The sequence below is a fragment of the Lethenteron reissneri genome, chromosome 22 (genome assembly GCF_015708825.2).
Source record: "Lethenteron reissneri isolate LAM-NWPU_2019-01 chromosome 22, ASM1570882v1, whole genome shotgun sequence".
NCBI classification, from domain to species: Eukaryota; Metazoa; Chordata; class Hyperoartia; order Petromyzontiformes; family Petromyzontidae; genus Lethenteron; species Lethenteron reissneri.
The window spans coordinates 8,137,639-8,152,867 of record NC_083800.1 but is presented as its reverse complement, the minus strand read 5'-3'; the positions used below and the strand labels follow the sequence as shown (position 1 = coordinate 8,152,867).

At 49.6% G+C, this 15,229-nt stretch overlaps 1 protein-coding gene across 1 annotated transcript in view; it reads right to left on the bottom strand.

The window, feature by feature from the left end:
• The window catches only part of LOC133345595 (secreted frizzled-related protein 1-like), a 39,813-nt gene extending 26,681 nt beyond the window's left edge, over positions 1 to 13,132 (bottom strand). The window contains exons 1-2 of the mRNA XM_061556504.1: positions 11,959 to 13,132; positions 6,824 to 6,901 (exon numbers count right to left, since the gene is read on the bottom strand). Of these exons, the coding sequence (XP_061412488.1) occupies positions 6,824 to 6,901; positions 11,959 to 12,595 (715 nt within the window). The 5' untranslated portion in view covers positions 12,596 to 13,132. The remainder of the gene's footprint in view (positions 1 to 6,823; positions 6,902 to 11,958) is intronic.
• Between the last annotated feature and the right edge of the window lie 2,097 nt (positions 13,133 to 15,229).

The window sequence follows — 15,229 nt, the reverse complement described above, 5'->3', positions numbered from 1 at the left end:
AAGCAACGTTGCCTGTGATCAAATCACACGGGATGTGCCCAATCTATTCCGACCTCAGAAGCGAAGCAGAATCGAACCTGGATAGTGCTCGGAAGGGAAATACCAACACGTGCTGCTACGGGGCTAACGTGGCAGGCAGCAGAGGTCAGTGGACCACAATCCATTTGTTGTATTGTACTCTGCTCCCACCCGCAACTGACCAGCGTGGCCAAGCACGTGAGCGTCGCACGTCCACTGAACGTCCGCTACGGGCAGCATGGTGGCGAGTGCTGAAAAAGTATACGCAGACCCGATGTGGAAATCTCTCTTGACAGCCGCCCCTGAAAGCAGATTACCGTTTACAATGAGGACCTGTCGGAGGGCGCTTAGCTTTGGGCATGGCTTTCAGCCCGCTCTGGTCAGCAGAATGTTAAACACTTGGCCGGTCACGGGACATGGACGTCTCAAACGCAAACGTCTCGCCGGGGGAGGTGGCGGGGGGGGGGCTTGGGTGGGGGGAGGATTTCGTGAGAGGACGGAGGAGGAGAAGGAGCAGGGAGTCTGTTGAGACGAGCGAATCGACAGGAGATGGGCAGGAGCGGCCGGCGAGTGGCCGGCGTCACCGTGACAGACGGAGAAGCCGCCGGGGCAGGCACGGGCTTGCCCAGACGCAGCACCGAGCCGCCTGGTGCGAGTGGTGGTGGTGTCATGGGGAGCCGTAGTGCAGCGGTTACGGACCCGGGTTGGATTCCAACTGACGGCCAACACCAGTGGCGATTTTATATCCGAACCGGTCCTGTGTCTCCCCTAGATTGACTTGGCCTCAAATGAGTAAATAGTGCGAGGCGTAAAAATCGCCACTAGGGAGACAAAGGCGGCCGGGCGTGGTGCTGGCCACTCACCCCCAGGTGTGCCGTGCCGACCTTCATATGTAGCTCGCTAACAGCACTTGCCCCAACAGCCTGTTCAGGCTATACGGGGGGCCTTTGCTTTTTTGGTGGTGGTGTCACGTGTGCGGCGAGTGTGCAGGCGGTGCAATTGCACTGGGACCCACTGGCCAGAGGAACCCAGGTGCCCTGCACCAAGGGGGGGTGGGGGTGAAGTTGGACAGCCCCCCCCCCCGCGTCATTCCTTTCACCAGAGCCCTTGCCATGAACACTGTGCCACTGCTGTGTATATGTCGGGTGGCATTGTACGTGGATGTCTATAGGAGGTTTACATGTAACATGATACATGGCTGTACATGTTATGGATTTAAATAGTGTTGGCTGTGCAAGTTAATAGATTTGACAAGGTATGTGGCTATCATGTAAATAGATTTGACATGGTATATGGCTATCATGTAAATAGATTTGACATGGTATATAGCTGTGTAATATATATATATGTACTTGCATATATAATGGCTGTGCATGTAAAGTGCTACAAAACGTATTTTTCAAATATTTAGTGACTTGCATACCTTTTTCTTTATTTTGCACACCTATCGGTTTTATTTTTTTTATTGTATTGTCCAATCTAAACGAAGATTCTGATTCCGATTCAGTACGTTCTGTCAAATGCCAAAGCGCTTGCAGTGTGCCGAAAATTTCTCCGCGGCACTTTGCCGCGTGCAGGTGCGTGCGGTGGCTCACCAGACAGACGTTCTCCACTGGCCTGTGCTCATGTAGGTGCCCAGCAGTCTGACACTAATTTTCAACATCTCATCCAGATAATAAACACGCTGCACCCTGTTCTGCTTCAGTTCGTTGTGCGTGTACACCGTACACTAGTCTGTATACGTGCGTGTGTTGTATACTCGGGCAGACCGAATGAACAGAAAGGGTAGGTTATGTTAAGCGATGCATCCCGGTTATTAACGGATAGTCCATAAAATTAACCTGATCGTTAATCCTGAAGGACTGCATGTAATACTAAATGCAGGGATAACCGTAACTGAGTTATGTACATTCTAATGATGGTTTGGAAAAAGCTGGAAATAATAATGTGGAATGCGTAATCCGGTCTGTTCTTACGACTAGAAATATCTGAAAGCAAATATTTCCCAAAAATGTTTAGCCTGGAGTTTTATTTGTTTCACTCATTGGGCAAGGTGTCAGCCTAAAGTTCGACAATGCTTTGAGTCTCAAGCCAAACGCACAAATGTGCGATCCTCGTCGGTGAACAAAGCAATGTGTCTCCTATGGATTGCGAAGTGAAAGCCAAGATGAATCTGATTAATCTGATTGCTCATATGTGCAGATTTTTGTTTTACATTTCGAAAAGTAACATGAGGAGAATGTAAGGTTGATTGTGTAGTTTAAGAAACTATGACCAACAAGTATATCAGTTGCATCTCAAAGAAAAATGGCAAGTACCAATAAGAGGCTATTACGAACTGCTATTAAAATGTATAAATAAAATAATGACGCAAATGCCATTTTTTTTTGCTTTTGCCATCTCATGCCGTGCCTTCATATCGTTATTATGTTTTTCATGCTTGCATTGGAAAATGCATCTGAGAGCAATTTCACCGCTGTGGCGTCATTAGAAAAGTCGCCGGTAATAACGGCAACTGGACGTCACACGAACCCCTTTCCTGGGGGTGCATCTCCTCGTAAGTATAAACAGGATTAGGAAACGGGCGGCGGTTTATTCAAAGTGTTTGGCCAACAGCCATGAAACAGGTCTCTAAAGACCCCTCTCGCAACAATCATATCAAAAGCGGACTTTTATTAATGTTTATAAATTCCTGGTCATTACTGGGATACAGCCATGCATTTGTTGTGTTGTGTGCGTGGGGGGGTGGGTGGGTTATTTATTGTTTCAGTGGATTTTTTGCGAAACTTGGTGCAGCTCTTATTAAGCTGCATTCTGCTTGCTTACATTGGGGCCTCCAACTTTGTTTTGAGAATTTTTACATATTTATTGCCGCCGATTCATGAGACCGTGACGTTAGTGCGCCGCATGAATCCTCTCTGCTCTCTCTCCCTCGAGAGAGAGCGGAGGCGGATTATTAAACGACGGTGAGAAACGGGGCGATGTGGCTTTGAAAACTAATACCGTGTCAAAGCCGTAAGCCAGCAAGCAGAGCTGAGAACCCAAGTGTGAGCTCCGAGTAGACTCACAAGGGTATAACAGCTTCTCACGTGCAAGTGGTGATGTTTATGGCCTTAAAGTAGTCACCAATGATTGCCCACATAAAAAAAAAACCAGACGAGAATTTGGCTTTGACCTCAATCCAGCTTAGCATAGCGCTGCGAGAGCATTGACGCGCAGACACTGAATGAACTACTCATGTGCGCACTCTCCGAGTCCTTGTGATCACGAAGAGAGGCCTAATGAATAGCAATTCCTATTGACTGCAGGGTCATAATGAACCGACGAATGTCACGGTGTCCTTTTTATGGTCACTGTCCAATCATCATTAGCCATGCTCGTGAACTCTACTTGGTAGCTCATTATAGTTGCAATTGTAATCAACTTTGCGAACACGTGAGCTTTATTCCTGGTCATGGTTAATAATGGCTATGGGGAGAGCGGTCATGCACTCCGCTATAAATCCTAGCCACAGCCGATACCAGTGGCATGTGATATCCCAATTGGTGCTGGTCACCCCCTTCGCCAAACGGCACTGACCAGCATGGCCAAGTATGGCCATCTTGATATGCAGTTCTTGAAATGTAAATGATTACTTTAGATAAACTTGATATCAAATGAACTTGAATCGGTAACCCATGGACCCACAGCAATGGTGGATTTTCTCGTGGCCATATTGCCATTATCAACCCAACGGTGTAGATTTAATGTTATCGTCTTATTTGCAGAGTGCTGATTACACCTCTATGTTACTTTCTCATGCCATTTTAGTGATTGCAAAGTTTTATGCTGAATCATGCTACCTTTTAAGCTACACAACCACTATTTGCAGCAAGTTAAACTGTGTACATTAATGTGAACTCACTCCAGCCTTCAGGGGACCCTTCGGTCAGTGGTGAGAAATGAACTTGGTGATGATGCCAGTTCGTTTTGGGGCGATCTCTCTCACCGCTACGCCTAAACGAACTTGTTTAAAATAGTTTCTTGCTCAAGGCCGTCATGCTCAGACGGTGACTTATCTTTTACAAAATTCAATGCGTGCCACCGTGGAGGGCGCTGAACGAAACAGACAAATGTTTGTTTCTCCATGTGAAACAAAAAGCCGTGTTTAACAGGCCTATTTGCTGATGAGAGACCCATTTGCTTCAAACAAATGCCACTGCTAAACACGGTCTTTATGGGCCATAGGTCAATGTAGTGACATTTTTATTTATTCATGTCTACATTCAGAGATTGGCATTTGTCTTTATAAATATGTGGCCTATGTCCTTTTGCATGCGATCTCGGATAAACTACAATATGTAATATTCTGTACGTGCGTGTGCAAATACACATTTCGCCGTATCAAAAACAACAAAAACTATACAAAGTAATTGCTGTAATTAAGAGGAGCAAGTAGACCGTGGAAGCATTTAGTCTCAAGGAGAGATGACGGCAATTAAAATCTGTGCTTGACTTCACAGGTGATGGCATACCTGTCAACCCCTTATCAGTGCTTATTTTATAATATATAAATTCAGACCTTATTGGTCACCCCGTGCCCTTATAAATCTCAACGTTGATCCTACAAAGTCCCATCACAAGGAAAAACACAAAGAAATAGACAAAAAACATGTTTTTGCCCGTATTGAAACGGCTGTACTCCGTATGGACCTGAAAACTAAATTTTCCTGTACAAGAATACGGGGTAAACCGTGTGGGTTGCCACGGTATATGATTGAGGAGGAGATGGAGTGATGAAGAAGGATGGAGTCAACTGTTACGCGGCTATGCAGATCTTCAGGCAGCGCTATTTTATGAGGAGTGGTCTATACCCAGCGGTTACATTGAACACAGCAACTTCAGAATGAATGCACTGTGTCTGTTATGAATATACATTCTGTATTGGTTTTCCAATTGCTTGTGCAGTACGCTGCATAATAAGTCGACAATGTTGTTTTTGTCGGAGAGTTTCAATTACAGTATGGGGCACATATTGAGGCCAAGGAAGGCGTGAGCCTAAAAAACTTTAAATGCTTTATATTTCTCTCATTCACCAAGCTTAAAACTTGTGTTGTGTTAATAAGATAAGTGATATTATAGTTTGTATATACCTTTAAGTGCATATCCACACCAAAAAGCGTGATATTAATTACATTGTAGACTATAGGCTAATATGTTGTTACTTTAGTGCTGAGATCAATGTATTTTTTTACATGATAACGTTGATTGATCAGATAAATCAGATGTTTTTAATTTGAGAAACTGAGTTTCAAGGAGGTCAGGTTTTTGTTATACTGACATTGAGTGAGATTTTTTTTCTTACGTTAGATAAATAGAGCCCTCTGGCAATCCACTGCTGGAGAAAGGCCCGCCATCACACTTTGTTTGACCATGTTTCACCATGCTGGTCAAAGGTGGAATCCCCAGGATCGGTTCAGAAATCACTCACCACCGACGTTGGCCACGGCTGGGAATCAAACCCGGGTCATCGGGTACATAGCGCCGTGCGCTAACCACTGCACTGCCACTCCACACCCACGCAAACTCCGGTCATCCTCGCAGCGGCTTTTGGCTCGCCATCGAACAAAGACGGTCACTGCATGGCACGCTTTCAGATGCGCCTCTGCGACTGTCTGGAACGTTCTTCCTTCCGATATTCGGAAGCCACTGCAGCACTTGAAAATCTAGATTGAAAACTAATTTCTTTAGAACTGATTTTTGTGTTTAGTTTGTTGTCCTACCCCCGTACCTCCGATTATCACGGTTGGCTACGTACGGTGCGAAAGTTCAACATACACACATACTTACCAACCTGGTTCATCAGGAACATAGCGCGGTGTGCTAACCACTGCACCGCCAGTCCACGCCCATGTTTAACGCACATCTCATAAACATACACTGTGTGTAACACAGAATGTGTGGATCGGATCATGTTTCGAATTGATTAGATCTAATTATAGACCTTGACCCATTTAAACGGTGGCGACCATGTGTTAACCGACGTGTGCAATCGTGCACCGATTCCGCCAAAGCAGACTTCCACGTTCGGAGCAAAGTTGCGAAAGAGCGTGCGCGAAGTTTAGTTTAAATTTTCACCAAAAAAAAACCCACGAATTTCTTTCGTGGCTCGTAGCAAGTAAAACGAGGACAGCCGCCCACTCAGGGCTCTCCGGTTTGTGAGCGCTGCCAGCGGCAGACAGGCAGCTTCTCGACCCACAACTGCCGGGGTCAAAAGGTTCTCCTAAAACATCCCGGCTTCACGAGGGGGAGGAGGGAGCAAGAGAGTTGGTATCGTTGACGTGCCCTATTAATTACGGCCTCTCCGCGTGCTGCACCGAGCTTAAGTTCTCATTTTTATATTTTCCGGGTCGCCGGTATAGACTGCGGCAGATACGCGTCTAGTATCCACAGCCGTAGCGATGAGAAGGATTCTGAACGAGGTTTGTTACGTGTTGAAAAATGTCATTTTCTCTTTGTCGCTGGTAGACTGCTGTAGGCTCGTGACTTTTTAGTAGCCAAAGCCGTAGCGAGAGGAAAATATTTTCTGGGTCGTCAACCCAGACAGACTGTTGGAATTAATCCCTTTGTTACCATACCTGCCTCTAATGCAACACTGTTTTGTGTTAGCCACTTACCTCAAAAGTCCTCCTTGAAGCATGAATTGACACACAAACACACACATTTGACAATTAATTAACTTATTTTTTTACACTCCCATGGAACGGCATTTTTGGTGGCTTTCTCTCTGGCCGGTGCGCTGCCACTCATGGGGCGCTGAACTCACCAAACTCGCTGGCACAGTAGTGCTCCAGAACAGACTCGATCTTCATCTCGTTGTCGCACGGAGGGCACACTTTCATCTCTGAGGGCAACAACAAACACATTGGGGATGGTTATGCTGGATGCTCGGAGCACATTAGCGCAGCAGGTGCCAGCGAATGGGTTTGTTTCAACGTAGAGCATGTAAAGACTGCTTTCGTTGATGGTCCCACTCTGATATGTGCTCACACTTGAGTGCTTGCTATTTTGGCGGCCCATCGAACGCATCGCGCATTTTCAGATGCGCCTCTGCGGCCGTCTGGAACGCTCTTCCTTACGATATTAGGAAGCCGCTGGAGCTATATGCACTTTTAAATCATCTCGACTGAAAACGTATTTCTTTAGAAGTGCTTTTTGTGTTTGGTTTGTTGTCCTTCCCCCACACCTCCGATGAGCGAGGTTGGCTACGTACGGTGCGAAAAAGTTCAACATACATACATGACACATTGACACAAAACATACATTTCGTTCCGTGGTGGAGCGTGGGGGGGCGGGGGTGGCACGAGTCCTGGTGTAAGGAATGAAATGGGGGGAGGTCTCCTGTCGAATTTTCCCTCTGTTTGTGGCCTGGCGCTTTTATCCTTTTGACCCATGGGCCCCGGCGCACCCTCGATGGTCACACCACTGATTGCGATCACTGCAACCTGCTGTTACGTGCCATAACAAGACAATCGCGCACGTGCGTTTCGTGTTGCTCTAGCTTTTTGAGGTTTGGCGTGGTTTTTGTTTGTTGCTTACCCAAACGTTATTTCTAGCGTCAAATATATATAGAAGCAAATAGCAACGAGTGACATTCTTTATTAGGGACAAGCGTTACGGGGCAAACGAGTCCGATAGTAAAAGTTAGGATGTTGCATGCGCTGTGTGTAAAGAGTGAGAGTAAACGACAGCCTTTAAGAAATTCACTGCTGGATGACGGCCTCCATATGGCGTGTGATAATTGTTTGACCATACCTCACCACCACGTTAATCAGTGCGCATTGGTGAAGGAGGAGTGCACTCCCAGGATTGGATATCACTTGCCACTGATGTCAGCCACGGCAAGGAATCAAACTCGTGTCGTTGGCTCATCGCGCAGTGAGAAAAATTACCGCTGCTTTAAATATCCATCTGCAATACCAGTAAGAGGCCAGTGATTGTAAAGAATTGCCTGCTCAACGTAAAAAAAATCCCAAATACTGTACAAACAAAATAGGCCAAGATTTTTGGGTTTCCAGATGGTTAAGGCAAATTCTGTTTCCTAATTAGAGTAAATTTTTTTTTATTGGGGACAAAAGATTCAGAGTTCCTGTCGCTCCCCTCATCGGTACCCAGTCACCCCCTCCCAATGCCCCCCCACCAATCCCCCCCCCCTGATCCCCCCCCCCCCTGATGCCCCCCCCCCCACCAGTTCCCCCCCCAGGGAAGCTCACGATCCGACCAGCGGTAACCAATTTCTGCGAGCGCCAACTCCACGCTCAAAAATTGAATACATTGTCATGCATTTAAACAAAAAAGTACAAACTATTTACACGTAGGTATACATTTCTCCTGTACGCATTTCAATTGTTTGCTTTTTAGGTTCAACATATATTTATATACGTTTCCACCCCCCCCCCCCCCCCAAGGCAAATGGATTTATTATTTCTAGATTTGAAGCTTTCGTGACTGCAAGGATTCATATTTTTAGGTTTTTTAGGTAAAGTCATGTAGGTAAAAAATTAAAATTACAAATATCGTGCTGTGACGGTTCCACCTGAAGACGGAAGCTTGTGTTGCCTCCGAAACGTCGTGATTTTTATTTTATTTTTTATTTTACTTTTATTAATTTTAATTTTTTTACCTACGTGACTTTACCGAAAAAACCTAAGAATATGGATGTATTATTATTCTTATTACTACAAACGCTACCATAGACCGAAACAACACAATCCTGCATTTGTCTTAACAATGCACAATAGCGGCGATTTTACGAACCAATTTAACTGAACTTCGCCTCTTAATTCCCGAAGAGTCTTCAGAAAGCGTGGGCCGCGCGTTGCATTGTGTGCTGCAGGCGGGCAGGGGGACAAAAGCCACGGAGAGAAAAAACAAAACAAAAAACCGTCGATTTGTGCCGCGGCGTTTTTCTCAGCTTTTTGCGCTTCGTCTGCAGCTCATTAGGGTTGTCAGTCTGCGTGTTTAATTAGATTCCACTTTGGGTCTTAGAGGGGTAAGTAGGATGTGGGGGGGAGCTGGGGGCAGGGTGGTGGGTGGGGAGTAGGGAGGTGAGGTGGTGGGGGGGCAGCTCTACCGTGAAGCTGCCGGGCAGAGAGGGGGACGGAGAGCTGGGCACTTTAGGAGGACGTTCTTATTATTACACTCACGGGTCCAGCCTCGACCCCCGCCTTCTGCCCAATGCCACCCTCATGCTCCCCCCCCCCTCCTGTCTTGCTTTCTCTCTCGCCGGCCCCTCTCTATTGCGTCTCTCCCTCTCTCTCTCGCTCCTGTACGACCACAGCCTGATTTCAGACTGGCCTTTTCACTTTTGGGTCTCCTGCGGATTTTTTTTGTCTCTCTCTCGCTCGCTCGCTCTTTTTCTCTCTCCTTGTTTCCACTGCTAACAGCGCTGCCCATTTATGGAGAAATAACAGGACTACTGTCTCAAACCCGTCCGTCACAGACGCGCACACTTGCCTCTCCTCCTCCTCACTTTGCCTCCCCGTTTCTCCTCCGTCGATCGTTGTTGGAAACCCCGGCGCTTTGTCTGCGTTCCATTTAATGGTGAGGCGCGTGCGTTTTTTTCTTTACCCATGAGCACACCACCACACAAGTGTCTTCACCGCGCTCCTGCGCCGTCCCGTCACTCATCATTATTAAAGCACTCGCAGTGTCTGAGCCGTATCAGAATTCACCACGAACACCCATTGATATCTTCTGCATGCAAAATACAAGGGCGCAGTCACGAATTTTGAGAATGTCTGTCCTTCTAAATTCAGGGCAGCAAGCTACAGGTTGGGCTTATGTTGATACCACTGGACGGCCAAGGGGTGATTAGATGTGTGGGGCAACCAATTAAATTCCATGACCACTGTTTGTACATTGAAGCTTTATAAACGTGATTAAACCCGTGCTCTAAACCAAAGATTGACTTTTAGCTGTGTCACATTTAATATTCGCTCTCTTTTGAACACATTAAATAAAGTGGAACTCAAATGTCCTGCTATTTAAATTTTCTCAAACATCATTTTATGGGGACATAAAACAACCTTTTGTGTACACACATAGCGAGCGGGTCCATTATATGGAGGACCGTTGCACACAGACCAGCAGTGTATTTCCTTACAGAGCATTTAAGCTCAATAGGAATCGCAGAGAAATGGTAACAAGACATTGGAATATTTCCAACGTTATGCAAAGGGCGTTGCTTCATTCTAAAACAATGGTATAACTGTGGGTAATGAGGCGGAACTAAAAGTAGGGCCTTGATCACACACAAGGCAAGGGCATCTACACAAGCAATGCCTCTTGATGGACCTATATTTCACGTTCCTAGTGAGATTTTACTTTTTTTATAACACAACATGCCACGGTTTTTTGTGTGTGTACTCACATTCGTCGATGCCTTCAAAAGTAAGAAATATATATTAGGTGACGTTTCGGGCAATGGCACTTCTTAATAACACATGGCCCATTGCCTGAAAGGTCGCCTATTACTCTTGAAACGTTTCCTTTGAAGGCCACGGTGTCAGACTAACCTGAGTCTTCTCGTTTTTTTGTGAACCACTACCAATGGCAGTAGCAGCATCGACAAATGCATGCTCTCTTTTCGTACGAGTTGGGAGAATGGTGACAAACGGATGACATCAATAAATAAATGCACGGCAAATGACACTGCAACCTCGGCCAAATTGACTCAAAAACACGGACAAAAAACGCCGATTTGGCGTAAATAGGCGCGCGCGCGGCGTGGATAAACGGGGCGGTGTTAAATCCATTTCGCTTAAGGCAGCAACACAAAAGCGCTCCCCCATAAAACACACACACGCGCGCGCGCGCGGAAGGCACGAGAGGCAATTTAAAACAACTTTCACTCACCACTCGGGAAGAGAGGCCTGCATAACTACCCGCAAAAAAAGGAATCCTCTCTCTCTGTCTCAAAAAAAACCACCCCACACACACACTCTCTCGTTTCTCTTAGCGCCGCAAAAAAAAAGCCATCTCAACCGCGTCGCTATGATGATAACACCAGACTCGCTCTCTCACAACAATCTACCTGCTCATGTTGGATGGAGCCACCTCACCCCCCCCTATTCCTCCAGTTCCCTCCTTCCCCCCATGGATGAGATAGGGATCAGTGAGGGGGAAATGTGAAAAGGGAAGAGAGGAGGAGGAGGAGGTGGGGGGGATTGTGAAGGCATCCTGGGTTTGCGTTCTGCCAGTGTTAATTTAGTCACCAGCGATTTTATTATTTTGGCTGTGAACGCTTTCTTGGGCCGCAACCAGTGGAGTTTCTGAGTCGAGTCTTACTCATTCTCGCGTGGATTCCGTTGGGCCATTCTCTAGGGTGATTCAAGCTGTCCAACGCGAAGTCCACCTTTTAGTCGTTAAACGTCGGGGTGATGGGCGCACAATTTCCGTCCCACCACCACCTCCTCCCCTCCTCCCCGCAGTAATATCAGGTCAGTGAAACGGGTGAACTCAGCAGTACATCTGTTGTTCATATTCATTACACAGTCAAACGGGGCCATTTGCTGGGCCTCGTCAGCTGCCTGCAAACTCCGATAACAACCACGCGCGCGCCTGCGTCGTCTGCATTCGTAACACTCCTGAACAACGCCATCTCGTCACCGTAGTCACGCGTTGGGGAGTTTGTTGTTGTTGTTTTTTGTTGTTGTTTTTTTTTGTCGTTGTCGTTGCAATGACAACACGAGTCACCGTCGCGACACTTGGGAACAATTCCCACCCGACGCAACTTTTGACTTTCGTCTTGACGCTCGACTCAGAAAACACAACACCACCTCAATACCACCACCACCACCTCAATACCACCACCACCACCACCAAGTTACACTCTCATCCCCCACGAACATATCCCCACGATATCCCCTCGGCGCAATCAATCACCCCCCACCCCCTCACCTGTCTGCGCAGTGACGCCTTCACCTTCATCCTCTCCGTCGACCCCGGCACCTCCGCCGACACCGCCGCCTCCTCCTCCTCCACCTCCTCCTCCTCCCCCCCTCGCCGACTGCGCCGCGATGCACAGGTCGTTGTCGATGGGGAACTTGTCACAGCGCAGCATGTCGGGCCACGGGAAGCCGAACGACTCCATGACGGGCGCGCACGAGTCGCGCACCGCCTGGCACAGCGAGCGGCACGGGTAGATGGGGCGGTCGAGGCACACGGGAGCGAAGAGCGAGCACAGGAAGAGCTGCGTGTCCGGGTGGCAGCGCTTGGCCAGCAGAGGAACCCAGCTGCCCGCCTGCTGCTGCACCTCGGGCAGAGACTCGTGCTCGAGCAGGTTGGGCAAGCGCATTTGCGCGTAGCCGATGTTCTGGCAGAGCCGCAGGTTGTTGGGGATGGAGACGCACACGGCCGGCTTGGCGTAGAAGCGCTGGCTGCCCTGGTAGGCGTCCGACTGCCAGCCGTAGTCGTCGTAGTAGTGCGCTTGAGCCGGCGAGGCAGAGAGCGCGAGGAGCAGGATCAGGAGCCGCGGCGGCGGCGTGAGGACGAGCGGGATGAGGGTGGCCGAGCGCGTGCGGCGCGGTGGCTCCATCGCGTGGAGCGGTGGGTCGCGTTGGTGCGGTGCGGGGTGGGGTTCGACCGGCTTCGCTTGCGACTCTTGGAAGCGCGCCGCTGAACTACTCGCGGACGAGAGCGGCTGTCGCGACAATGAGTCCGCTGGAATAATATACAGCCTCCCCCGGCCTCCCACCTCCCCCGCCGCCGCCGCCCCCAAAAAAGAAAGATAGTCCGTTGTTTGAATACGAAGAAAAGAAACCCCCTCGAGTTTTTGCTCTATTTTAGAGTGGTCAGCTGCGAGATATTGATTGTGAATTTCTCGCTGTTTTGCTCGTTTCGTTTTAGCCCTCTCTGCTCTCTTTGTCCCGTCTTGGCAGTGACCGTGTCTGGCCTTGGGCTTGCCGATGCCGCTGCTGCTCTTTGGCTGTGCAGGTTTTTACATGGCCAAGACGGCAGCGAACCTGCTGCTCTGTACAGAAGCCCCTCCGGCAGCAAGCAAGCAAAGCAGTTCGCGCGTGTTGCGGTTGAATGCAGCAGCAGTCTGCAGGGAGACGGCGGTGCCTGCACGCCTTGTTACTACCTCCGGCGGTACGCCCCGATTGGCCGCTCTTTTAATCCCTTCTCCAATCATCTCACAATGAGCTCTCCTGCCTCCTCCCATCTCTGCGCGGTCCTCCCACCCCCGCCCAACTCCCACCCAACTCCCACCGCTGCATCACCCAACCACCCACTCATAATGACTCCCCCCTCCTCCTACTCCCCAAACCACGCATCCAACCTCACCCATCATCCGTACTCTCTCATCCACCCACCTCTCTCTCTCTCTTCACCTCTCCCTCTGCAGTGCATCTTTGGCCCATCCACAGTCATAAACCCTTATTGGGCCACCGTCGTGGAGCCAAGCGCTGATGTTGCTGTGCGTCTCTGACGGGGACGCATTCTGCTTCCTCCTCATGTCTTATGGTGGTCGATTGGTGCGTGCGCCTGGTCCCACCGAAGACCAAAGACAAAGATCACCCGAATAGGCTTGACAGAATGTTGGGGCAAGTGCTGTTAGCGAGCACGCATGCTGGCCGGCGCGGCACACGAAGTGGGTGGGTGGCCAGCACCACGCCCGGCCGCCTTTGTCTCTCCAGTGGCGATGTTTACTACACACCGCGCCCGGTACTGACTTGAGGCTGAGTCGACCTAGGGGAGGCTCAGGACCGGTTCAGATAAGTGTGACTGCTGTTGGCCGTGAGCGGGAATCGATCTCTGGTTCGCCAGGTTCGTAGCGCCTGCACCCCACGCACACACTACGCACACTACCCACACACGTGTAACGCACACACGTGTAACGCACACACGTGTAACACACACACGTGTAACGCACGTACGCATAACGGACAGGCGAGCGTCCATCCACAATAACTCGCCACTCATTCCCTTTCGTGCGTTACAAAAACAAAATGCCCAGCGGGTTTTAACCCGTCCCCACCTCCCACCTCGAAGATGTTTACACAGGGCAGACGCTATCGAGCAAAACAGCGCACACCCCGCGTGTTTGGACTCGGACATGTGGCCCATTGCAGATGGCTTAATTTGGTGGCAGTGACGACAGCGTGTCCATTCATTCCCCCCCTCCTCTCTCCGTCCGCCTCCCTTCTTCCTCCTCCGATTGCGCGTGACATGCACCTTGCTAACTTGGCCGGCCACGTTTATCGGACCCATGACCACCAGCAACCTATCACCCAGCAGCAAGTAGCAGCAGCAGCAGCAAGGTTTGACGGCTCCCTCCTGTCCCCATGTCTGCTGACAATCGCGTTCCCACATCCACGCCAATGGGGGGGGGGGGGGGGATGGGGGAACGCCCGATGACTCTGGATGTAATTACCAGCGAAACGTCGTCGTACTACCCAGATTGTAAATGTTGTGGATTTACTCTCCAGCACACCGGTGGGCTGAAGCGGTAACTAATTGGCGTTTTGTGTACGTGACAAATCCCTCGCTAATTGGCTGTGTCGGGTGGTGGAGGGTTTCGCGACACATTTACACTTAACGCGATCTAACCCAAACACCTTTATCATGAATAATATTGGTCGCGAAAGCTGCCAGTGTGGGTGTTGTGGGCTCGCACACGGGGGGGGTGGGGGGCTGCAGTGTGCGATGGCGAGTGAGTGACGGGGGGGGGGATCCTTGAACTCGGAAATGAGCTCCAGCTCCCAGATGGGCCGAGCGCGCTCCTCAATTATGAGCCACTTTCGAGCGTTTACTGTTGCCCACTCCCGGGTTCCACCACCACCACCCCTCGAAAAACCACTCCACCACCATCACCACCACCGTCACGTTTACTGTTGCCCACTCCCGGGTTCCACCACCACCACCCCTCGAAAAACCACTCCACCACCATCACCACCGTCACGTTTACTGTTGCCCACTCCCGGGTTCCACCACCACCAACCCTCGAAAAACCACTCCACCACCATCACCACCGTCACGTTTACTGTTGCCCACTCCCGGGTTCCACCACCACCACCCCTCGAAAAACCACTCCACCACCATCACCACCGTCACGTTTACTGTTGCCCACTCCCGGGTTCCACCACCCCTCGACAAACCACTCCACCACCATCACCACCGTCACGTTTGCTGTTGCCCACTCCCGGGTTCCACACCACCACCCCTCGAC